The 24,510-nt window shown below is 40.2% G+C and overlaps 1 protein-coding gene across 4 annotated transcripts in view; it reads right to left on the reverse strand.

Moving 5' to 3' along the window:
- Positions 1–2,295: 2,295 nt before the first annotated feature.
- Positions 2,296–24,510, reverse strand: part of LOC137103888 (septin-8-B-like) — a 38,070-nt gene continuing 15,855 nt past the window's right edge. The window contains exons 2-5 of one of the 4 annotated variants that reach the window (XM_067484633.1): positions 24,227–24,375; positions 21,325–21,385; positions 7,138–12,165; positions 2,296–3,793 (exon numbers count right to left, since the gene is read on the reverse strand). In XM_067484633.1, the coding sequence (XP_067340734.1) occupies positions 10,599–12,165; positions 21,325–21,326 (1,569 nt within the window). In that variant the 5' untranslated portion in view covers positions 21,327–21,385; positions 24,227–24,375 and the 3' untranslated portion in view covers positions 2,296–3,793; positions 7,138–10,598. Of the gene's footprint in view, positions 3,794–7,137; positions 12,166–21,324; positions 21,386–23,841; positions 23,947–24,226; positions 24,376–24,510 lie in introns of those variants that run through there. The other 3 variants (XM_067484631.1, XM_067484630.1, XM_067484632.1) reach the window with 3 other exon arrangements.

The following is a 24,510-nucleotide window of genomic DNA, read 5'->3' on the forward strand; positions in this document are numbered from 1 at the left end:
TCAGGTTAAAAACATCATCTGTCACCTGACCATCAGGTAACACAGCTGTAGCATCACTACCATCTGACTCTGTGCACCTCAAACTGCAGCTGATGGTGGCATAAGAACCAATAAGAGAAGATTTCCCGTCCTGTACGGCACAGAAGAACAAGCCAGCCGAGTCACCTCGGAAAGAAAATTAACCAAACATTCTGGTTCTGGACCAGTAATTTAGAAAATGAAGTTATGCTTTAACAAATTTGAACTGTTGCAACTATCACACCAAATGTCAGTCATGTCTCTGTGGACATATTTTTAGAAACTATTTTGACTCTTCTCTGGCTTTGAGTCTCTGTTGTCCCTGAAAAACCAGAAGAGCAACATTTTATGTTTCCGACTCATGTTTTTGCTCAGCTGTAGGTTCAGATGTGCTCTGCTAACAGTCTGATTGCTCGCAGCAAATTTTTGTCTTTGTTGAAGCAAATTTATGAAGTATTTGCTTGATTTTGTTTGTTTTGATCACTGCCTCTTACTCTTACAAAGAGACATGAATTTATTACACATGAACATTAATTCTATTGTTCTCAGTTGCAAGAATCTATGGAAATTAAAAAAACTAACTGTCATTATGTTGTTTTTCTGTTAAAACCAGAATGGAAAAATACACACACACACACACACACACACACACGCATGCACGAGAGAGGTGGTCACCAGGGCAACGCAGATCAGAGTCACTGCTATGACTATCTGTGAAGGTCTCATCATGGACCTTAGTAAGTGTCTTAAGTCAGACAGAAATGACACCAACACAAAGTGTCTCGTAAACACTTTCCCTGTGGATTTGTTAAATTCAGACCGTTCCTGTTGTGGAGCAGCTGTGTGTGTCTCCCCCTTTTTCCCCTTTCTCTCCCCCTGTGCTGTGACTCAACACACAAAAGTCAGCGTTTTCTGTCACTTTGAAGTCACACTTAAACTCTGTGAGTCAGGCCTCAAATTAAGTCAGAGGTGGAGGAGAAATCAGGTGACGCTGCTGCTGCATGTGTGTGTGTGGATTCACAAGTTAACCTGCAGTTGTTCTCAGGGGTTGTAGCATGTAGCAGGATACAGAGGAGCTCATCACATCATAGTCCATACAGGCAAAGATGTTTTCACCTTCACCTACAGCTTAATGATTCAGGTGTTTATTAATGGTTTGTAGAAATGGTTTAATTTTATTAGTTTTCACAGAAGAGTTTGAAAAATATTGTGACTTGTATTATAAATGCTGAGTTCACAGACTGTTCACTATACTTTTTATATGTTCCGTGAACATTAATGATTTTAGTGTTGAACTGTGAAGGGTCACAGTAGCTTTTGGTAAGTAGCTTAAAATTAAATATTCACACGTTTTTGCCCTGTAATATCTGACACATCAAAAATGAAATCACATGACCTCGTATGAGAAGGTAAAGACAGGTTAAGGTGGGACAACTTGTTAGAAGCTTTGATTGATGGAGTCTGGATAATGTGAACTGAGTGTGTCTGAGGATTAACACCATGATGTCAAATATAACCTGAGCCTAACACAAAGATTTGACTATATTTTTAAATGTTTTTTAATGTCACCAACAGAGTACACACAGTACAGCTGTATACAGTTACAGAGTACAGTCATATTGTAATTTACACAGTTTTACTGCAGATTAAAAACTGATTTGTTTCATTCTTATGTCTGATTTTGTCTAATCACTTTATTTCATATGACAAACAAAGTTAAAGTGAACAATCAGCTTTAGAAATCCATTTCTGTAGCTGCTTCACAATAAAAGTAGGACTATGTGTATAAAAACTATACAAACTGAGTCTGCGAGTATTTCCACACTGTGCTGCCCTCATTAGGTCTAAAAATGCTCTCAGCTCATTTGAGACTCAATTCTGAATATATCTAAATTTCTAGATACGTTTCAGGGTTTTGTTCCCAAGAGCTCAAGCACAGAGATATAATTACCAGCATTATATTCATGGTTACAGAGTAAATCAAAGAGAAAGTACACAATAAGTTGTTTTGCTTTGTAAAATGAATCACACCTACGGCGTGAACACGAATGAAAGGTGCAGGAAAAGGACAAAATAATAAAAACAGCAGAATCCCAGTCACCATATGTTCACCCTGATGAATTACACCAACATACGAAACTGAGGGGAAAAACAAGTGAGAGCACATATTTCTCAGCTGCTGTTAGTTGGTGATGTCAGATCTTTCTTCACATACATGGAACAGTCTGCAAATAGTGTGTTTATGTCCATTTTGATGACTGTTGGTCTCTCAGGGGGGATCTGTGGAACACGTTGATCCATCACTTGTTTCTTTCAGAAAAATGCAGATAATACAAAGAAAAACCAGGAACAAAGTGATGTTGTCTGGAGAAACTCACACATACACAAATATAATCCACTTGCAGGCTGGGAGCGAGTTTTATCAAAGAGTGTCTGTGCCAAAGCCTCAAAATGCAAAACTAAATCTGTATAAATCTGCTTCCAAATGAACTCCACTCACTTTTAACTTATGAAGGAAGCAGTTTGCTGGAAAAACAACAAAGCACAACTTCAATGTCCCTCCACCAAAAGTGGATAAAAAGTAACTGTGAAAGACGTGGACTTCAGTAAGCTACTGCTGCGACTGCTGAAGTTTTGATTGAGTTGAACACTGAAGTGCAGTTTTCTGACAGAACGAGGGCCGTAGACCATGATCCTTATTTATTAAAGGGTAGTCGCATTCAGTCCGAGGCATGAATTCAGCACACAAATTTCTATTAGAACCAGCCTGAAAACTCACAAACAATCTCATGTTCATCAACTCCGGGTATCAGAAGATGATGAGGCTCCAACATCTAACGTGTCAAACAGTAGATTTACTCAGGAATTCTTGTTTCACTATATTTGATGAGTCTTGATATTTCTCCGTGAAGCAGGTTTATTCTTCACTTTGCAGTTTAAGTGTTTTTTGTGAAATCTGTGAGCTCTGTCTTCATCATATCAAGCTCAAGAACAATTTTCCTACACTGACTGGCTGACTGTATGATGACGTCTGCTAATTGTTTGTCCTCTGAGTCACACAAATGGAAGAAACTGAGAATGAGTCTTACAAAATCACCGATTTTCTTTATCCATATCATAATCATATCCATAATCCCTCCACTTCTTTTTCCCAGGTAAGACACTCTACTCAGAATCCACTGAAACTGCACCATATCCGACAGAGAATGTGCAGCCAGAATTTCTGTTGATTCTTGCTCTAACTTTTCGCAGGTTGTTTTTATTTCCTTCAGCTCATTTTTCAGTGGTTCAATAATCCCATTAAACTTGTGACCAAGTTTTTCTACCATCTCCGCATATTGTTTCTCTTGTGATTTTGATACATTAACAACAGCAACATCTCCTTCAGCAGCTACAAAGTTCCAATGTTCTGTGAATGGAACAAACAATGTCAGGTCCCAAGGTCTTCCCAGTTTCTCCTTCTGCATCTCTTTAACTTTAGTAGCAATGACCTCAATCTCTCGGACAATCTGTTTCAATACTTTTTCACGGATGTCAAACTGTTCAATGAATGCATTTGCATGTATTATAAGTTTGTTCAGTAAATCAGATAAATTAGGTGGAAGTTCTTTGCTCAATCGTCGTCTCTCTGTATTCAGAGCCATTCCCTGAAGTTTTCAGGAGCAGTTTTCTCTGCCGAGTCTGTAGAACAAAGTGAACTGTGAGGGTCTGGTCCTGACTGGGGATCAATGTTCAGTCAGATTGTGACAGTTTCCTGCTGTCTGTCAGGAAGCTTCTGTGGTGGAGACAAACACACATCACATAATCACATTGTCTCTGATTCAAATGTCAGTCTTTACTCAGTGAATTCTTTTCTTACTGCTCTTTTTACTCTCTTCTTAAAGAGTTAGAACTTTTCTGCTGTGGTGATGAACGGTTTTATTTTCACTCCATGCGTCTTTTCACTGAGGTGGTTTTTAACCCACGCTCTGCTGACGACACAGTTATTCTGTAGCTACCTGGTTTTCATTTCTTGTTAAGGTCTACAGACTATTTTACCTGTTTTTATGTCTTCAGGTCTAAATCTCTGCCTGTATGCTGCAGTCAGTTTGTCTGACACTGAACAGATACAAAGGACTTCATTTACCAACTGTCTGTATATGCTCATCTCCGAGACTCTAATTCATCACCAAGCTATGCTGACCAGATTTACAGAAAACAATCACAGACACCTGAACTGACTCTGAATCTAATGTGGAACCATGGAAAGATTGTAAAATAAAATAGAATAAAATAACAAACAAAAATAAAATTTCTCGGAGAGGTGAAGATGTATGTAAAACCACAGAGGCTGTTTTTTCTTCTTTAAATGCATAACAGATTACGTTCACATAAATAATAATCATATGGACATGTGCCTCATCTATCTCTGTTTATTCCTCTATTACACATTTTGTAGAGCAAAACTTTGACACTTAATTAACTGGCAGTGATGGTCTCAAAGTAAAATTTAGTGGTTGGTTGAATGCTGCACTGAAAATTCTGCTTTATCGACATAAAAAAGAAATTAATTTGGAGCTCCCTCCTGATTCTTAGCTGTTTCCATTAAGAGTCAACAAATATGTGGGAGTCGATGCCACTGTTTCACTGACCCCTCTTATGGAATACAGGGTAAGAAGATACAACAATTCTTATTTTTTCACCACAGGCTAAGCATCAGTCTTTCAGCGTGTCAGGTTTTATTGTAGAACTGCTTGGTTTATTAATCTGATTTAATTTGTATCATAAAATCTGTAAGTTAAGAGGCTGACCCTGAGAAACCTGTTCTCAAGCAGCTCACAATTAAAGCAGGCTTATATTTAGTCTACACAGGAGATGTGGAGTAAGCAGCACATACTGGCCACTTTATTAGGTACACCTGTACAATTTAATGCAATCCAACACAGCAGCTCTGCCATGAATTCTACTGTTTTCTACTATCATTTCTCAGTTTTTAGGGTTAAAACTGTCAGAGAGGTGATAATTCTACTATCTGTTTATTATTGAGGTGGGTGGTGGAGTCGTACTGCTGTGCACTATAAGAAGAGGTGGTTTTAATTTTTTGGCCCCTTCAAAACTCTAAAATCAATGAGGTGGCTGAAACTTTGTGCAGGTGTTCCTAATGAAGTGATAGTTTAATTGCGTGTCCTGTGAAAGGTTCAGGTGGTGTTGGATTCAGTGCCAGGTGTCACAGGGCAAAAATTACCACAAGGTTCACTGAGAGAGAATGGGACACTGACCAGGTCATCTCACGTCTCAGGCTTTGAGCTGCTGAGATGACAGTCGCTTCCAGATTCAGGAAGCAGACACCCTCTCTACTTTTAAGTCTCGGCTCAAAACTTTCCTCTTTGATAAAGCATATAGTTAGTTATAGTTATGCTGCTATAGGCTTAGACTGCTGGGGGACCCACCCCCCAATGCACTGAGCTCCTTTCCTCCTCTTGACCCTCTCTCCTCTCCTCTCACCCCACAATTGTCATCACTGTATGAGATTAACTTTGTGTGTATTCTCCCATAGTTGTCTTTGTCCTTCTCTGTCTCCGTGTCTCTGTCCCTTTCTGCAGGTGTCCCTGGGCTTTGGTGATCTCACCCCAACTGGTCAAGGCAGATGGTCGTCCACCCTGAGCCTGGTTCTGCTGGAGGTTTCTTCCGTTAAAGGGAGTTTATCCTGTCCACTGTTGCCTAGAGCTTGTTCAAGGGGAATTGTTTGGTTCTCTCTATACATATTTATAGTCTTGACTTTATTCTGTAAAGTGCCCTGAGATGACTTTGTTGTGAATTGGCGCAATATAAATAAAGGTGAATTGAATTGAATTCCTGTTTCACTGAAAACCTTGGAACAAAGTTCCAAATAAATAATATATTTGGATAAACTGCCTGCATATTCTGAATCTGAATGTTATTGTCTCATCCGAAAAAAAATCAAAACTATATAAAGGGACTTAACAGTAGTTCTAGGATGACATTTACAACTTTACAAACTCATCACTGCCCCTAGTGGCGCGGAGCACTTCCGGTTCAGGAAATTCTATTTGCTGCATTTCTGTGTTGTAGCCCTTAATGTTTGTGCCTTTAATTTTGTATGTGCTTTGTAAGTAGTGGCCTCTGCACTGTGCACTGTATGAGTATGAGTTCTGCTACATATGATCATTGTTGGAGTGGTTGTGTTTCTATTATTGTCTTTTTTATTGAGTGAGCCTTGGTGTGTAAAATGAATTTCAGTAATAATTAACAATAAAGCTGTTTCATGTCATAAGAACTCACTGACAGGTCACAATTAAAGGCCTATGTTACTGCAAAACATGTGAATGAATGTCTCAGATGCACATCCCTCCCACGTATAATATTCCTGATCACTTTACTTATTAAAGCTTAGGGCTGCGCGATAAATCCAAGTCATTCAATTTATTTGAATTTTTGTTTTTGAGCGATGTAAAAAAATGCCCAAATCCAAAAACTGAGCTCATTTCTCGCTGTGCTGTCATTAAAACAGCTGTGCCAGCAGCTCTCTGGAGTTACAACACCACTGTCAGCTGTCTCTATTTCCTGGGAGATTTGTTAGGCAACGAGCTGGAAGGCAGCCACAGCACGGGCAGACAATAAAATAAAACCAAAAGAAGTACATGTATGGGAATACCAGATCACTATTTCACTTGTTTTGGGTGCAGGCTTAACATTAACGGAAAGTAAAACTCCACACAATTCTCTATAGAAGCCATAGGATAAGCAACCTGTTAGCAACCATGTGACTCTGAAGGTTTAATAGGTGAGTTTAATAAAGCCAAAAGTCTATAACTGTCTTTGTGTTAAAAAGGTATTTAAAACATGTCAGAGCAAACAGCATCAAGACAGAATATCTGTTTTTACTTGTTTCTTATTAGAGTGAAAGACAGACAAGACAGTAACACAGTCTGTTACACACTTTGTTTTGTCTTGATGTAAAAAAGATGCTGTATACACAAACCGAGAGACAATGCTGATAAGTGTGTCATCTAAACTGTTTAACAACAAGATTCACACTTTAACCTCAGTGTTCCTCTACTTTCACGTGTTAAGAAGGCAGTTTTCCATTATGTGTTTTAATGTTTAAAATGGTCTCACCTGATGTCTGCAGAAGCTGTGGCGCAGATAAAACTGCAACGAGCATGTTCCTGTTTACTCTCAGAGGATTCACACTTCTGTCCAATCAGCTTCAACTTTCACTTTCACTTTATTATGAAGTCACATGATGAGAAAAAACTCCTGAATACTAAGGACTGAATATTTGAACTCTTTGAGTTCTAATTATCAACCAAAAGGTCAAAGGTAAAAAAATAAAAGGATATATTCAGGGGTAAGGTTAATTGCTGTAAGAAAAACACGACTTTGGACCTTTATGAAGCAAACTCCAACATGAACAACAATAGCAAAAGTTATTATTGAACTCTCTGCAAATTGCAAAGAGACAGAGGACACATGCAAAGTACCTGGTAGTTAGTGATAGTGATAGATGGTCACAAAACCAGGGAACCTTCCTACAGGAGACTGGAGTTGAAGTACAGTGTTGTTGCTTTGTTGTAGTGAAACATGACATTGGTGGAATCAGGGAAATGAAACACTTAACATGTTAATTTGCTGCCTAACAGTGCTTAACCCTAACCAAATCCACTGCGTTTGAGTGTTTTAGGGTAAAAAAAATGTATGAATCTGGCTGTCATGTTGGTGCCATTGTGGATAAGTGCCTGGCATGTGGGTCACTACACAGTTTCACACAGTTTCAACAAGTCGTTCTATTGTTTGCACAATTCATCTGTATGGGTCCAATTTTATTTAATTGTGATTTACTAAAACGATGTTGGAAATGATCAGTACTTCAACATAAAGCAGTAACAGACACTCAGAACTCTTTGTATCAAAGACAGAAACTTTATTTATTCAGGTTAAAAATGTTATGCATCAGGAAAAGTATCAGACTTTTATTAAAGACATTCAAACTTTTTACTACAGTTTTTTCTGCTGTATCAATGACAGAATAAAGTTTGAGTAACAAATAGAAACACAGTGAAGCCTCTTTACTGAGACTGAGGCAACATGAGAGCAATTCAACCAATCACAGCCTGGATCCACTGAAAACATTACCACAAAGAACCAGGTCTGATCCACAGTCAGTGATCGGAAGAGACTGTTGTCACTAACTGTTGTAGTGAGCATTAAAATCCAGGGGGCGTCCTCCCACCATGTCAGAGCTCAGCTGGGAGCCGCTCCCACTTCCTGTCTACACATGGACACTGGACAGTGTGGACTGATAGAGACTAGCTGAGCTGCAGGATTCATTCTGCACCAAGTGCAGCTGACAACTTCTACATAACATCAAGATCCACTTACGTCCTGGTTCTGGATCTTTCATCAGCTGAACAACTTTAACCAGACTGTGGTGACAGTGGGTGGATAATGAAGCAGGAAGCAGCTGGATCCTGTTGATACTAAATATTAACTGATGAACCTCAGACTGTATTTAGGGCTTTAACAGGTCAACCACAATGCATTTTTTAGAGCTGTGGGGTTTCTTCCCTGCAGCACAGGGGCCCACAAGGCATCGTCTTGTCCCCTTTTCTCTTCACAATCTACAGATTGGACTATCAGTACAACACAGACGTTTATTTTCTTCAGAAATGTTCTGATGATTCAGCGGTTGTCTGCTGTATTAGAGGAGGACGGGAGAACAAGTATAGGTGCACAATAGGGGACTTTGTGGACTGGTGCAACCTTAATCACCTCCATCTTAACATCTTCAAAACTAAGAAAATGGTGATTGTTTACTAGTGAAGGAGGCCTACACCCACACTAGTCACCATGTAAGGCATGTAGGTAGAGGTTGTCTCAAGCTACAGGTACCTGGGTGTTCAGCTGGACAACAAGCTGGACTGGTCCAGGCACTTGGAGGCAGTGTACAGGAAGGGTCAAAGCAGGCTGTACTTTCTGAGAACGCTCACATTATTATATTTGCAGACCTCTGTTATTCACCTTTTATCAGACTATGGTGGTCAGTGCACTGTTTTTTGGTGTGGCAAGCTGGGGGGAGGGGGCTCGCTCTATGGAAAGAAGCAGACTGAACAAACTGATAAAGGAAGTGAGCTCCACCCTTGGTGTTAGTTGGACTATGTTCAGTATGTAGCTGAGAGGAGGATGCTCAGGAAAGTGAACTGCATTCTGAGTAATGGGTCTCACCCACTACACAACCTGAAGGTGTTTTGGCAGAGCAATCTTAGCCACAGACTTATACCATCACAATGTAGGACTGAACGCAGCAGGAAGTCCGTCCTGCCAGCAGCCATCAGACTTTTAAATAAACAATAGAAATTTCACATTGCATTTGGTACATTGATTATTTGCAAACATTTTGCAACTTTTTTCATTTTTTCTATTTTGTTGCTATCTTTATCTTTTAGTTTGTTCTAGCAGGTCGCTGTGAGAAAGTCATTTCCTGCAAAGGATCAATAAGGTAGAATTCTATTCTATTGTGTTCCACTCTATTCTAACAATATCTGAAACTGGATTTATGTGGTTTTCATCTTCTCTCTAGCTAACAGTTCTTTGTTGAGATTAGTAAAAACATGTCCAAAACCTCTGAAATAGTTTATGATGTCCCCTGTCACCAATTTTAGGATCACCACTTTTTAATTTGTTTAAGTTTCCTTTTGGTGGTGATGAAAAAAGCAGGTCATTCTGCTTCCACAGTTTTGCTGATGACACTCAGCTTTATGTGGCTGTATCAACTGATGACAACTGACCTATTGTTGCCCATTTGAAATGTATTTTAGAAATTAGTGACAAAAAAAAACTGAGATTTTAGTCATTGGTTCAAAGGTGCAGAGAAAGAAACTGGTCAAAAAACTAAATTGTCTTGGAGTATCCCCAAGCCAGCAGGCCAGAAATCGCTGTGTCATCTTTAAATCAGAACTGCATTTTAAGGCTCATGTAGACTCTGTCACCAAATCTGTTTTTTATCACCTCAAAAATATTGCTAAATCATGGAATTTTTGTCTCAGAGAAGCTATTCCACACTATTGCACAGCAGACTGGACTATTGTAATGCTCAACTCTCTGGGTCACTCTTTTTAAGATTGATTCAGAACTCTGCTGTCTGATTCTTGACAAGAACAGGTTATACAGAAAAGTGCTATATAAATAGTTTTGATTGAATGTTCACATAATGAATGTCATAATGTCTGATTATTGATTATCGTCAGTCATTATCTCTAAACTTGTTTTAATTATTTTATTAGCTCCATCTGAAACATCTCCAACAGAAAAGTACGGTTTCTACATCAGTGCAATAGTAATAATGAACGTACGTAATACATATAAAAACCAAACACATTTTTCAGCGCTGCATACTTTTACTTTAGATACTTTCTAAGACTTTTGGTAAAAAACTGTGGTAAATTTTGCTAAAGCAACATTGTCATAGCAAAACGTTTACTTGTAACAGACAGTTTTTGTAATGTGGTTATTTTGGACAAAATGACGACAAACGACAGGTGAGAATGAACGACGTCACTGGTCTTTTCACTGTTGATGTATCACAGTCCTGCTCTGGTTCCTTCATCCACTCGACTTTTCACCTCCTCCAGTTTTTGGACCTTTGCTGTGTCTGCTTTCTCCTTCATCTTTTCAGTCAGGAAGTTCAGGTTAACATAAGTGGACAGTGACTCAACATTCAGGGTGATCTGCTCAAGTTTAACAACATGTTGGTACGACTCTTCCAGCAGCTGATTCTTCTCTGCTGTCAGCTCTTTCATTTCCTTTTCTAGATTTTCCAGCAGAGTTCCCGTCTTCTCGCTCTCTGACTTGTTCTTTTCATACTTCTCTTTCATTTCATCTTCAGTCTTCTGAACCTTTCTGGTCTTGGTCACAAACCTCCACTTTACTTTCACATGATCTGACGCAGGACACTTGTTGGTACAGACAGTGCAGAGGCCATTGTTAATGACCTCACAGTGTTCAGGATACCAGGCCTTTGTACATCCAGGATAGTGACAGTTCTCCTCACAAACTTTACAGCAGACGGCTCCTTCATAAAACACCAACCACATCCCACCTTTGATGTCTTCTTTCTCTTTGTAAACCTCATCAACCTCTACAGTGAACTTCTCATTCTTCTTCATCTCTTTCTCATGATTTTTCAGAACTTCTTGGATTTGTTGGATCTCGGTCTGTTTCCCGTCAATCAGCTTGATTCTGTCTTGCAGGTTTTGGATGCAGGCCGTCAGTCTGACACGTGTCATCAACACTTCAACTGTTGTCATCAGTTTTTGAGGTGTAGATGTTTCCAGATATTCTGTAAATTCAGCCATTCCATTTGCTGTTACTTTCCATCCATTCTTCAAACCAACCTTAGTTTCCTCTGTTCTCTCCGAGTTCTGACAGTTGTTAAGCAGGAAGTGAATGGGTTGATTCTTCTCGTTTTTGGGACATTTAATCTTTGAGGCATCAAGAGCTTTTAGAACATTGATTGGTGTTGCTCCATCTGAATGTGTGATCAGAGCTACGATGTTCTCCTCCAGGTCTTTTCCAAACAGAGACACCACTGAATCAAAGATGTATTTCAGTCGGTCGCTCAATCGATTCTCACTTGCCTTCATCACCAGACCCACTGCATTAATTTCATGAACTCCGTCCTCTGAGTGAAACAAGTCCAATAATCTCTGACTGACCCTGTTGTCATATTCGATCCCTCTGGTGTCTCCATATCCAGGAGTATCGATGATGGTCAGAGAGAAAGGCAGAGTTTTCTCTTGAAATTCAAAGACCTCGTACATGATTACATCTGATGTCCGACTTTCACGCTGTTGTTTTTCCTCCTCGTCTACAATCTCAAACCAGATTTTGTCTTTCCACGTCACTCCCATGGTGTAGTTGAACAAAGTGTTGACCAGAGTAGATTTTCCTGCTCCTGTTTCACCCACAAGTAAGATGGTTTTATTTTTCTTGCTCATGTTCCTTTCACCAACAGTCATTCTTGTCAAGGTTCCAAACTTCTTTTTCTTCGGTGTCAGCTGGTAGACAACGGGAGATCCTGAAGGGAGCCGAACACTTTTAGAGATGATGTCCTCATATTTTGTGTTCTTGTTAAAATTTTTACTGAACCTGCACAAAAATAGAAAACAGAAAATACACATTTGCATGTAAGCACATCATAAACTGATTCTTTTCTGTCAAAGATTAAACCAAATTACAAATTTCAGTTGCAGTTGTATTACCCGTAGATGTGGGTGTGTTAACTATGTAGTTATTACTAATTTCCTATCACTGTTGTAGAGATTCTGGGAAACAAAAAAATCACATTGGTTACCATCGGAAATCTCAGAGTAAGGTTTCAGAAAAATCATTTTTTACACCAAGGAGGATTTGCAAGAGGTGGTAGAAATTTAGATTACCGCCCTTGAAGGCTAAGGCCAAGCTGAGAGCATGAAATGACCACTGCAGTCAGCTTGCAATTTCTGCTCATCTCTTCTTGGCCAGAGTATATTGACGGGCATCACAGACTACCTCAATTTCTGCGTAGACAACATTGTCCCAGCAAAAAACGGCTAAAGGCTAAATGGTAAATGGTCTGCACTTATATGGCGCTTTTCTACCTATTGTCACTCAAAGTGCTTTACACTGCTTCTTATTCACCCATTCACACTCACAATCACACACACATTCATACACCGATGGGGGAGCTGCTGTGCAGCTGGCCAACACTCACCGGGAGCAACTAAGTTGGGGTTCAGTGTCTTGCTCAAGGACACTTCGACATGTGACCAGAGGAGCCGGTCTGCTACAGGAGGAAGCTGGAGTGGAAACTCCAGCAGAAAAACATGAGGGAGGTCTGAAGTGGTATGAGGACCATCGCAGGTTTCAGGCCAGCTTGCAAAGGGGTTGATGGTAGTGTGGCTAGGGCCAATGAGTTGAACCTGTTCTTTAAAAGGTTTGATACTGTCGCCCTGCCTCTGATGAGTCCCCCAGGCCTGTCTGCAACCACTCCCCCTTCTTCCCCCTCCAGTTTGTCTACCAGCCCCAGGAGTTGAGGGTGCCATCATTTATCTGCTGAACCGTGCATAAGCTCAGGAGGACAAGCCTGCGAGTATTATGAGGATAACGTTTCTTCTTCTCCATAGTTCTCCAGTGCTTTCAACGTCATCGGGCTAGCTCTTCTCTGCAAGAAATTGACAGCAATGTCGGTAGATCTTGTCATTGTGTCCTGAATTGGTGAGTATCTGACTGGCAGACCGCAGTGTACATTTGCAGCACGGTGTGTCAGACAGAGTGGTGATTAACACTGGGGATACACAAGGGACAGTTTTCTCTCCCTTTCTCTTCACCCTTTATACCACAAACTTCAGCTACCATACAGAATCCACCCTCAGAAGTTTTCTGATGACTAATCCACAGTTGGATGTATTAGTAAGGGGGACGAGTCTGAATACAGAGCTGTGGTGAATAACTATGTCACATGGTGGGAGCAGAACCATCTGCAGCTCAATGTGGCAAAGACAAAGGAACTGGTTGTGGCTCTGAGGAAGGCCAAGGCACTGGTGGCACCGTTTCTATTCAGGGTCACAGTGTGGAAGTTGTGGAGGAGTGTTTATTGAAAATAAATTGGACTAGGATCAGAACACTGAAGCCCTCTACAAGAAGGGCAAGAGCTGTCTCTATTTTCTGGGGAGGCTCAAGTCTGTTAACATCTGATGGGGATGTTTTATGCCCAATTTCCAACTCTTGCATGCACCATCTGGGACGAAAACAATTTCCCCTCTGTGATTAATAAAGTATTTCAGGCTCTGATGCTGATTCTGTTTTATGAGGTTGTACCAGAACTGGCTCACCAACAGAAGGCCCAATACACCTCCAAGATGGCTGATCATCAAAACTCATGGGCCACCATGGAACACCTGTTTGTCCACCGGTGAGAGACTGGGCTCCCTGAAGGCCACAGCAGTGTATGGCACTTGCAAAGGCTGCGCAATTTTCTGGCCCATCTGCCACGTCCTGTTTCTGCCTCCTCTGAGGCTGCAACCCAATTGGCTGCATCACGTGGCATCCAAACTTAAACCCATGTGTGGAGTGAAGGACCACCTGGCAAGACCCTGTAGACTCAGAGGGCTTCAAACCTCCTAGCAGAGGTGAAGGTCAACAGGAAGACATGTCAGCAGAAAGCAAATTCAAATCAGCACAGTGGGTTCTGAGAAACCCACAGAGCACAAACAAGTCCCATGGAGAAATCAGGGGACCAGCTGTCTCTGCCACCTTATCCATTAGAAGCCAAGTGCGCTGTCCAGACTTCAACATCTATGCCCCTCTAGCTGCTGAGTTCTTGTACTGTTGGCCCTAGCAACAGGATGTAATTGGCTTTGGCTGAGAGCTGTTTCATGGCAAACAGTCTCCAGTGGAATGTATAGACATTCTGGTGGAGGGACCTGGGGCTTCTGCACAGTCCATGAATGTGTGTCCTCCTTTGTGATCTCTGCATTAGTTGCATCAAAGCACTGCAGAACCTCTCAGCAACATGGCAGGCTGAGCCGTTGCTGCCCGGCTTTTTGACAGCATATTAAAGGACATATGTAATGCTGGCGGTAAGCGTATTGCGTCACTTCCTGTTTCTGCACACTCTTGGGTTTCTACCGAAAGACTGTTTACTGATTAATTGTAGCTGTTATTTTTACTTAAATAAGTGATTTCTTCACACAAGAATTAATACTTAGTCGTAACATACGCTTGTATTGCACAAGCACCTGCTTTTGCAAAACATAACCAGCTAAAGTTTACAAATTCCACATTTCACTTATATTAACTTCGCTAGGTTAGCAGTTATCCATTATCAATGGCTTCTCTGTCTCCCTCTGTCTCTCCTTCTCTCACTTGCTTGGTGTGTCTCATGTTCAGTTTTTCCTCTGCCTCCTTTAGTGATGATGGTATATGTAATAAGTGTAAGGTTTTTGCAGCTTTGGAGGCGAGGCTCACGGAATTGGAAGCACGGCTCCGCACCATGGAAAACAACTCCGCTAGTCAGGCCCCGGTAGCTGGTGCGGGCCAACCTAGCGTAGCCCCTGCTAGCTGTCCCGCGGCAGTTCCCGAGCAGCCGGGAAGCCAGTCCGGCTGGGTGACAGTTCGTAAGAGATCTAATGCTAAACAGACGCCCGAGGTTCACCACCAGTCGGTTCATGTTTCTAATCGATTTTCCCCACTCAGCGACACACCCGCTGAGAAACCAACTCTGGTAATTGGCAGCTCCATAGTCAGAAACGTGAAGTTAGAGACTCCAGCGGCCGTAGTCAAATGCCTTCCTGGGGCCAGAGCAGGCGACGTTGAATCATATTTGAAACTCCTGGCTAAGGATAAACGTAAATACAGTAATATTATTATTCACGTGGGAGTTAATGACGCCCGATTACGTAAATCGGAGGTCACTAAAATGAATGTTGAATCGGTGTGTAACTTTGCAAAAACAATGTCGTACTCCGTAATTTTCTCTGGTCCCCTGCCAAATCTGACCAGTGACGACATGTACACCCGCATGTCGTCATTCAACCGCTGGCTGTCTAGGTGGTGTCCAGCAAACGATGTGGGCTACATAGACAATTGGACACGTTTTTGGGGAAAACCTAGGCTGATTAGGAGAGATGGCATCCATCCTACTTTAGATGGTGCAGCTTTCTTATCCAGAAATATGGCTGGTTTTATTAAACAACCAAAAGTATGACAATCCAGAGTTGAGCCTAGGTTGCAGAGATCCAGTCCTACACGCCTCTCTGCAGTGTCCTTACAACCGTCACCCCCCCACAACTCCAACATACCTATAGAGACTGTGTCTGTTCCCAGACCTAAATTACATAAAGTAAATATGACAACAAGAGGAGTTAATCATAATAACCTAATAAAAGTTAAGACTACTCCTCTTACAGAACAAAACCCCAAAACTATTAAATGTGGATTATTAAATATCAGATCTCTCTCTTCTAAATCTCTGTTAGTAAATGACTTAATAAGCGATCATCAATTCGATTTATTTTGTCTCACTGAAACTTGGTTGCAGCAGGAAGAATATGTCAGTTTAAATGAGTCAACCCCCAAAAGTCATTAATTATCATGTTCCTAGAAGCACAGGCCGAGGTGGAGGAGTTGCAGCAATCTTCCATTGTAGCTTATCAATAAACCCTAGACCTAAACATAGTTATAACTCATTTGAGAGTCTTACTCTTAGCCTTTCACACCCAAACTGGAAAACTCAAAAACCACTACTATTTGTTATCGTGTACCGTCCTCCAGTCCCTTATTCAGAGTTTTTGATTGAATTTTCTGATTTTCTAGCTGATTTAGTGCTTAGTACAGATAAAGTCATTATAGTGGGTGACTTTAACATTCATGTAGACGCTGACAGTAACTGTCTGAGCACTGCGTTTAATTCATTATTAGATTCAATTGGTTTTTCCCAAAATGTAAATAAACCCACTCACTGTTTTAGTCACACGTTAGACCTTGTCCTTACGTATGGAATTGAAACGGATAATTTAACAATATTTCCTCACAACTCTCTTCTTTCTGACCATTTTTTAATAACATTTGAATTTACAATAACGGACTATATAGCAGTTAGGGAAAAATTCCACTATAGCAGATGCTTAAGTGAAAAAGCTGTCAACAAATTTAAAGAAATTATTTCTCCATCATTTGCTTCACCATATGTTAATACAATGGGAAGTACTCCAGCACAAGTAGATTATCTTGTTGACAATTCTGCAGCCTCACTACGTACAATACTCGATAGTGTTGCCCCTCTAAAAAAGAAGGCAGTAAATCAGCAGAGGCGATCTCCATGGTATAGTTCACAAACACGCAACTTAAAACAGGAAACACGAAAGTTAGAAAGGAAGTGGCGTTCCAGAAAGTTAGAAGAATCTCATTTAGCCTGGAAAAATAGTTTAAAAACGTACAAAAAACCTCTCAGTGATGCCAGAACAGCATATTATTCATCATTAATAGAAGAAAACAAGAACAACCCCCGGTTTCTGTTCAGCACTGTAGCCAGGCTGACTAAGAGCCATAGTTCTGTTGAGCCTACTATTCCCTTAACTTTGAGCAGCAATGACTTCATGACCTTCTTTATGAATAAAATTGTAGCTATTAGAGAAAGTATTCACCAGATCCTCCCCCCAAAAATTACAGATAGATCTTCATGTACAACAGTGCTAGAATCATCAATAAGGCCCCAATCCCTGTTAGACTGCTTTTTACCCATAGATCTCTCTGAGCTAACTTCAGTTATTACCTCATCTAAACCAACAACCTGTCTGCTAGACCCTATTCCAACTAAGCTGCTCAAGGAAGCTTTACCCTTAATAGATACGTTCATATTAGATATCATCAATCTATCTTTAGAAACAGGCTATGTACCACAGGCCTATAAGGTAGCTGAAATTAAACCATTACTTAAAAAACCCTGTCTTGACCCAGGTGTTTTAGCCAATTACAGACCAATATCTAATCTCCCCTTTATTTCTAAAATAATTGAAAAAGTAGTCGCAAAACAATTATGTGATCACCTTCATAGGAATAATTTGTATGAAGAGTTTCAGTCAGGATTTAGAGTTCATCATAGTACAGAAACAGCACTGGTAAAAGTCACCAACGATCTTCTCATGGCCTCAGATAATGGACTCATCTCTATACTTGTTCTGTTAGATCTTAGTGCCGCATTTGATGCCATTGATCATAACATTTTATTACAGAGACTGGAACATGAAATTGGAATTACAGGAACTGCACTAGGTTGGTTTAAATCTTATCTGTCTGATAGATTTCAATTTGTTCATGTTAATGATGATGCCTCCATGCACACAAAGGTTAGCTATGGAGTTCCACAAGGCTCTGTGTTAGGACCAATACTTTTTACTTTATATATGTCTCCTTTAGGCAACATTATTAGAAAACACTCCATAAATTTCCACTGTTATGCTGATGATACCCACCTATATTTATCTATGGAACCAGATGAAAATAATCAGTTAATAAAGCTTCAAGCCTACAAGACATCAAGGCCTGGATGTCCCACAATTTTTTACTTTTAAACTCAGACAAAACTGAAGTCATAGTATTTGGGCCCAAAAATCTCAGAGATATGATGTCCAACCATATTGTCACACTAGATGGCATAAGTCTGGCCTCCAGTACTACTGGAAGGAACCTTGGAGTTATTTTTGATCAGGATCTGTCCTTTAAGTCACATATAAAACAAATCTCTAGAACAGCCTTCTTCCACCTACGGAACATTGCCAAAATTAGGAGCATACTGTCTCAAAGTGATGCCGAAAAACTGGTCCATGCATTTGTTACTTCTAGGTTGGACTACTGTAATTCCCTACTTTCAGGATGCCCCAGTAACTCCCTAAAGAGCCTGCAATTAATCCAAAATGCTGCAGCAAGAGTGCTGACTGGAACTAGCAAGAGAGATCATATTTCACCTTCACTAGCTTCTCTCCATTGGCTTCCCATTAAATTTAGAATAGAATTTAAAACCCTGCTTCTTACATATAAAGCTCTGAATGGTCAGGCTCCATCATATATAGAGGATCTCATAGCACCATATCATCCCAGTAGACCACTTCGCTCTCAGAATGCAGGCCTACTTGTGGTTCCCAGAATTTCCAAAGGTAGAATGGGAGGTAGAGCCTTTAGCTATCAAGCTCCTCTCTTGTGGAACCAGCTCCCAGTTCAGATTCGGGAAGCAGACACCCTCTCTACTTTTAAGTCTAGGCTTAAAACCTTCCTCTTTGATAAAGATTATAGTTAGTTATAGTTATGCTGCCATAGGCTTAGACTGCTGGGGGACCCACCCCCCAATGCACTGAGCTCCTTTCCTCCTCTTGACCATCTCTCCTCTCCTCTCACCCCGCAATTGTCACCACTGTATGTCATTAACTCTGTGTGTTCTCTCCCGTACTTGTCTTTGTCCTCCTCTGTCCCCCTCTCTCTGTCCCTTTCTGCAGGTGTCCCCCGGCTTTGAAGCTGTGTCTTCCAGCGTGCAGCTACTGGTCCTACCAATCTGCCCGATGTTTTGTTGTTGCTTTTTGTTGCTCTGTTCTTTTCTCTCTCCCCTTTCCACTCACCCCAACCGGTCGAGGCAGATGGCCGTCCACCCTGAGCCTGGTTCTGCTGGAGGCTTCTTCCGTTAAAGGGAGTTTTTCCTCTCCACTGTTGCCTATGGCTTGCTCCAGGGGGAATTGTTGGGTTCTCTTTATATATCTTTATAATCTTGACTTTATTCTGTAAAGTGCCCTGAGATGACTTTGTTGTGAATTGGCGCTATATAAATAAAGTTGAATTGAATTGAATTGAATTGAATTGGTCTTGGCTGCGACTCAAACAGTTGGTCTCAAATGGACACAACAAGTGGAGGAGATATGGGGCCAGAACGACAACTAGATAGAGATTCAAAAACACCTGTACTGGCCAGGTGAGTCTGGATTTACATAACAAAGGAACCTATGAAGACACATGTCCATAAGGCTACTTTACTACTAGTCCATAAAGCCATTTTCAACACGAAGATGGACACTGTTGGGTTTTATCTTAAAGATTTAGCTATCAACTGATGAAAAAGGTCTACAAGTCACCTGCTCTAACCGGGCAACATCAGCAAGCTGCGTGCACAATACTTACTACCTATGTGTGGCTGCAGGGCAAATATAGTTTCCATGAAGCCTGGCAGAAAGGGCACGCACACCAGACAGGGGTGCACCTTTTCCAACACTTCAATTTAGAGGGAATGTTTAGGCACCTCTCTCATGGAGGTGTCCAAAGCCTTGGCTGCCTGACTAACCAGCTTCAGACAAGTCTACTGCAGAGGCTCATCCTCCCACTTATACCACCAGCCACTGCATAGAGAATTAAAGTAAGGAGACACTGGGAGTGCACCAACTTTAGCTGGACTTATCCATTCTCCTTGGTTTGGGCTCATCAAAGAGGTCCCATAAAGGATTACAGCCATGTCCACCAGGATGGATGAAAAGGGGTAAAACCACTCAATGTCCTCGCAGGAGAGGAGAGAGCCTGCCCCATCTAAACTGACATCTCAGATCTTGTTTAAACGAATGTAATATAGGAACACGTGGGTATTGTAGACAGCTAGACTGATATTAACAGTTTGGGTTAGAGGTTCAGAGGAGTCAGAGGTGTCTTGGTGGCCTCCCTTACTAGTCTCCTTCTAAAGTCACTCAGTTTTTGAAGATGACCTGCTCTATCTAGATTTACACCTGTGTTGTGTCCTTTCATTTCATAATGGATTTTAATGTACTCCAGTACTTTGTAGATGTTTGATGACTAGGAGATGGTCTTGAATCCATCCCTGGACCTCACAGAGTTGTCATGGTGTAAATTTTGTCCAGGATAACAGTTCACCAGTAACCAGAGCTTCCAGATGTATTTATATATATACACACAGCACACTGAGCTCAGGTAATCCCTAATAAACCAACTGTGGGACTTTGGAAATCAACTGCATCAGTGATGGTTTAGGTGAGTTACTTTAAAGGGGGTGAATCTTTATGTAACCACTTCTTCTCTGCTATATCATTTTAATTAATCAAGATTAGTTTGTAAAAACCATTTGCTGTTCACAGCACCTTTTTGCAAGCAACAAGAGTCATTTAAGTGCAGTATCCACAGTTCTACAGGCTAGAAAACACGTACTGAAAACTGACTCTACTGCCAACAAGTCATGAAAGTGAGCATCTGTTCAGCAAATACAGGAAGTGTCAAGGGAAAGTACCTCTGTAGGAGAGTTGGTTTATATTGGTTTGTACAGGTTTGTAGCACCGAACAGTGTCAGCAGCTTACGGAAACACTAACAGTCAAACACTAACTGAGGAAGTGTCATGAAGGAAGTGTTCATGATTTAGAACAGTTTGAAGTAGAAATACTGACTGGAAGTTAGTTTGGTAACATAGAAAATAAGAGTAAGTAGAAGAATGTCACAGTCAGACATCTGGTAGACAAAGCATCTCTCCAAAATCAAACGCACCTCACAGTTACAGTACGTCAAGTGTGGCATTAATCAACACTACATTAAATCATTATCATAACAATAATGCATTTAAAACAATTTCCCTTATTTTAAATGCCACTGTGTTAATAACTTACCATAAATGCATTTTCACTCTTAATTACTTTATACCAGTGATTATAAAAAAAGCCGATATACTTAGTAGAAAAACTTTGTAAACAGTAACTTTGATTTATCTTTTAATATATGAGCTCATATCTTACATTGTTGGTACTCACATGACAATGTCTGGTACAGAGATGTGATGGTACCTGGTCCTGGTGCCTGGATGAGTTAAAACAACATTAGGAAAAGATTAAAAAATGTCCAACACATCATTTCTTTCCATACCTGCTGACTATTTTCTCACTTCATTTCATGTTAAATTTACAAAAAACAAATACAGTTGTTCTTTCCCATAAAACTATGTACCTGTAATTTTAGTAATTCATTACCTAACATGCTGCAGTAATAACTCATAACATAATTTAGCTTGATTCACTTGCACTTTTGCTTTTCAATTGGAATTTTAGATAAAATAAGAAGAAGAAAAAACTTATCAAACATGAATGAAAGGGGAAGCAACTATGAAATCAATGACCAGAAGAAGTTTGATTTGACTTATTTTCTGTGCATTATTTGTCTGTTGTTTGTTTACTTTTCACACTCACATCCAACCGGTATTTTCACCCTAAAAATAATAATCATTCAGTGGAAACCTATTGCAGTCTAGTTTAGAATTGGCTCCCGAGGGGGTCAAAGATGAGTCTATTGTTATGGAGGCAGCAAATGAAGGCTGATGAATGAATGCATGAATGAATCACCACATTACTCAGTGTTATTCCAGCTGTTTGCTGATACACAACTTTCTACTGAAAGCAAAAGCTGTCTGACAGAAACTGGTGGAGGATTTGGAAAATTGTTAACAATTCAAAATTAAAAATTGCATAAAAACATGTCTAGTTCCTCAAATTTTTCAGATAATATAAGCATGTTCATAACTGTACTCGTCAGTACGTTTAGCTCAGCTCATTTATAGGTGTGTGTGTGTATGTGTGTGCAGAAGAACAATGGAGCTCATTGTGCTGAAATAACATGGTTCTGTCTGCCAAACGCACACTTCCTGTGCTACATTAACTGTATAAACATGGTTTGCAAAACCTTGTTTTTCAAATCTGACAATGACAAGGAAGTGGCTGCGCTTTACATCTGTACTTCTACAAGCAGCAGTGCAATGGTTTTCTCACGGTTCAGTTGAAACAGGTGCAATAGTGATCTGACGAGTACATTTCCAAAGTCTGAACCTTTCTAGAAAGAATACAATTTCTATTTAACCATCCTGCTTCAAACATGCTGTTTGTGTGTATCTCACTAAACCTGAATAAATCTGCATAAGTACAAATCATTGTGTTTGTTTGTTACCATGGTTTCTCATGCAATGCTGCCTGAGGATTCAAAGTTCCCTCACACACGATGGTTTCTGCCCTTGGCCTCAACACACTGAGATTTCCCTCAAGGCTCTGAATCATTTCACAGTATTATGAGTGCAGATAGTGAAAGGCCCACAAGATTGTGAATGAAAAAAGGAGAAAAATCTTTCTGAACTGAAACTGATGAACCATGAATCATCTGTGTTTGTAAACACTGAGCTTTATTATGCTGAAAGCTTTTTATTAAGGATGTCGGTACCACTTTTCCCAGACTGAGGACCTGTAGTTACATTTGACTACTCGCTGATACAAAGTACTGATACAAGTATTAAACAGTTTTACTTCTAGAAGGAGTTGGTGCACAACTCAACAATCTGTTGTAAAAAACTGAGAACAGAAATTGCCCGGTGAGATGCTATAGTCTTCATGTTGATTTAGTCCACACAGGAGTAAATAAAGAAAAAATAAAGAAAAAATTCAAATTCAATTCACGTTCTACTAACTATATATGACCCTTGTTAATGATGTCAGTTTCAAATATTAAACTGTGTTTATATATTGATGAGAAACAGGAGTTTGACTGTTAGTAACTCGATCTTTAGGCTTTAACACGGCACAGTTTGGATTCAGATTTACTTTTGTCCTCATCTATTATCGTCCAACAGGTTTAAACCACAGACATTTTTCCAGCAGAGGTTAAACTGGCATCGGGTGCAGTTCTGAGAAGTTTCACGAGTACGAGTACTAAATACTCTTATCAGAATCCTTACTTTTTATGCCAAGTCATGGTCGCCTCACCTGGCACCAATTAATCTGATGGTCTTGGAATTATACAGAACTTTCTTCTTATCCCGTGAGTTCCGGGTCAAGACAGCAGATATTGTAATGTTGCTCATACTAAAGATCTGCCTCTATAAACTGTCTCCTTGTTCAGAACATTTGGACAAAGAGCTTCACAAAGTTGCTTCACATTCACACACATTCACACACCAATGACAGCAGCAAATCAAAGATTTTAGTTTTCACTGCAGTTTGAAAAAGTAAATTTTTCTGTTTTTTTTCTCCTGTCAGTTTCTGCTCTGTACAGTTTTCGGTCTCCTACTTAATGTCCTCTCTCTGTTAGAAAGAACCAAACTGCTGGAGCATTTAGAAAATGATCAGTAAGAATTCTGATAAAATAAATGTATAAAAACACGAAGCCTTTTGCCTTTGGTTTGGTTTTCTCTCGTGTGTGTAGTTAATCTGTCTTTGAATTTGTTTCTCCTGATCTTGTGAAAGTGCCTCATCCTTCCTGTTTCAAACTGCTCTTACCTGTTGTGTTGTTTCAGGAAGCTCTGTGATGCTAAGGAGGCAGAAATAGCCGAGATGAGTCAGTGCTCAGTGGTTTATATATCTGCAGATGGGACAGACTCTGCGGTCACATGGTTTCAAAGAAACTCTTCACCATGAATCTGTCCTGATTTTTTCTGTGATCACATTTTTTTACTCCTCAATTCTGTCGTTTGTTTCAAAGTAAAAGTCTCACTCTAATATTTTGTTGGATGACCTATAGCTTGGATTGCGGAACTTTATTTTTAGGGCAGTTTAAAATATCTTCTTCGTCCTGACAGTTAGTTTATTCTTTGTACAGTTCTTTATTCCAGGTTTTAGTCTAAGACTCAGTCTCTATGAATTTAATGAAGCTGGGGTCACTCACACTTTGCTCTGGATGTTCAGTTGTCCCCTCCCTCTCCCTCTCAGCAGCATCAGCTTCCTCCTTCTCTCACAAGGACCCGTCATCTGCTGCACTTTCTGAGGTTTCTAACATTTCTTTTCTGCAAGTTTTTCCTTCACTTGTTCAAAGATCTAAGGACAGAAGATATTGGACAGATTGTTAAGCATTTTTCTCTGGATAAATAAAGTTTAACTTTAACTTTAAAACCCGGCTGATGGACATTTGTTTGTTTGTGTAGGTGCTGTCATCTTCTGTTTGTGGGGATG

Source organism: Channa argus, chromosome 18, assembly GCF_033026475.1.
Source record: "Channa argus isolate prfri chromosome 18, Channa argus male v1.0, whole genome shotgun sequence".
NCBI lineage: Eukaryota > Metazoa > Chordata > Actinopteri > Anabantiformes > Channidae > Channa > Channa argus.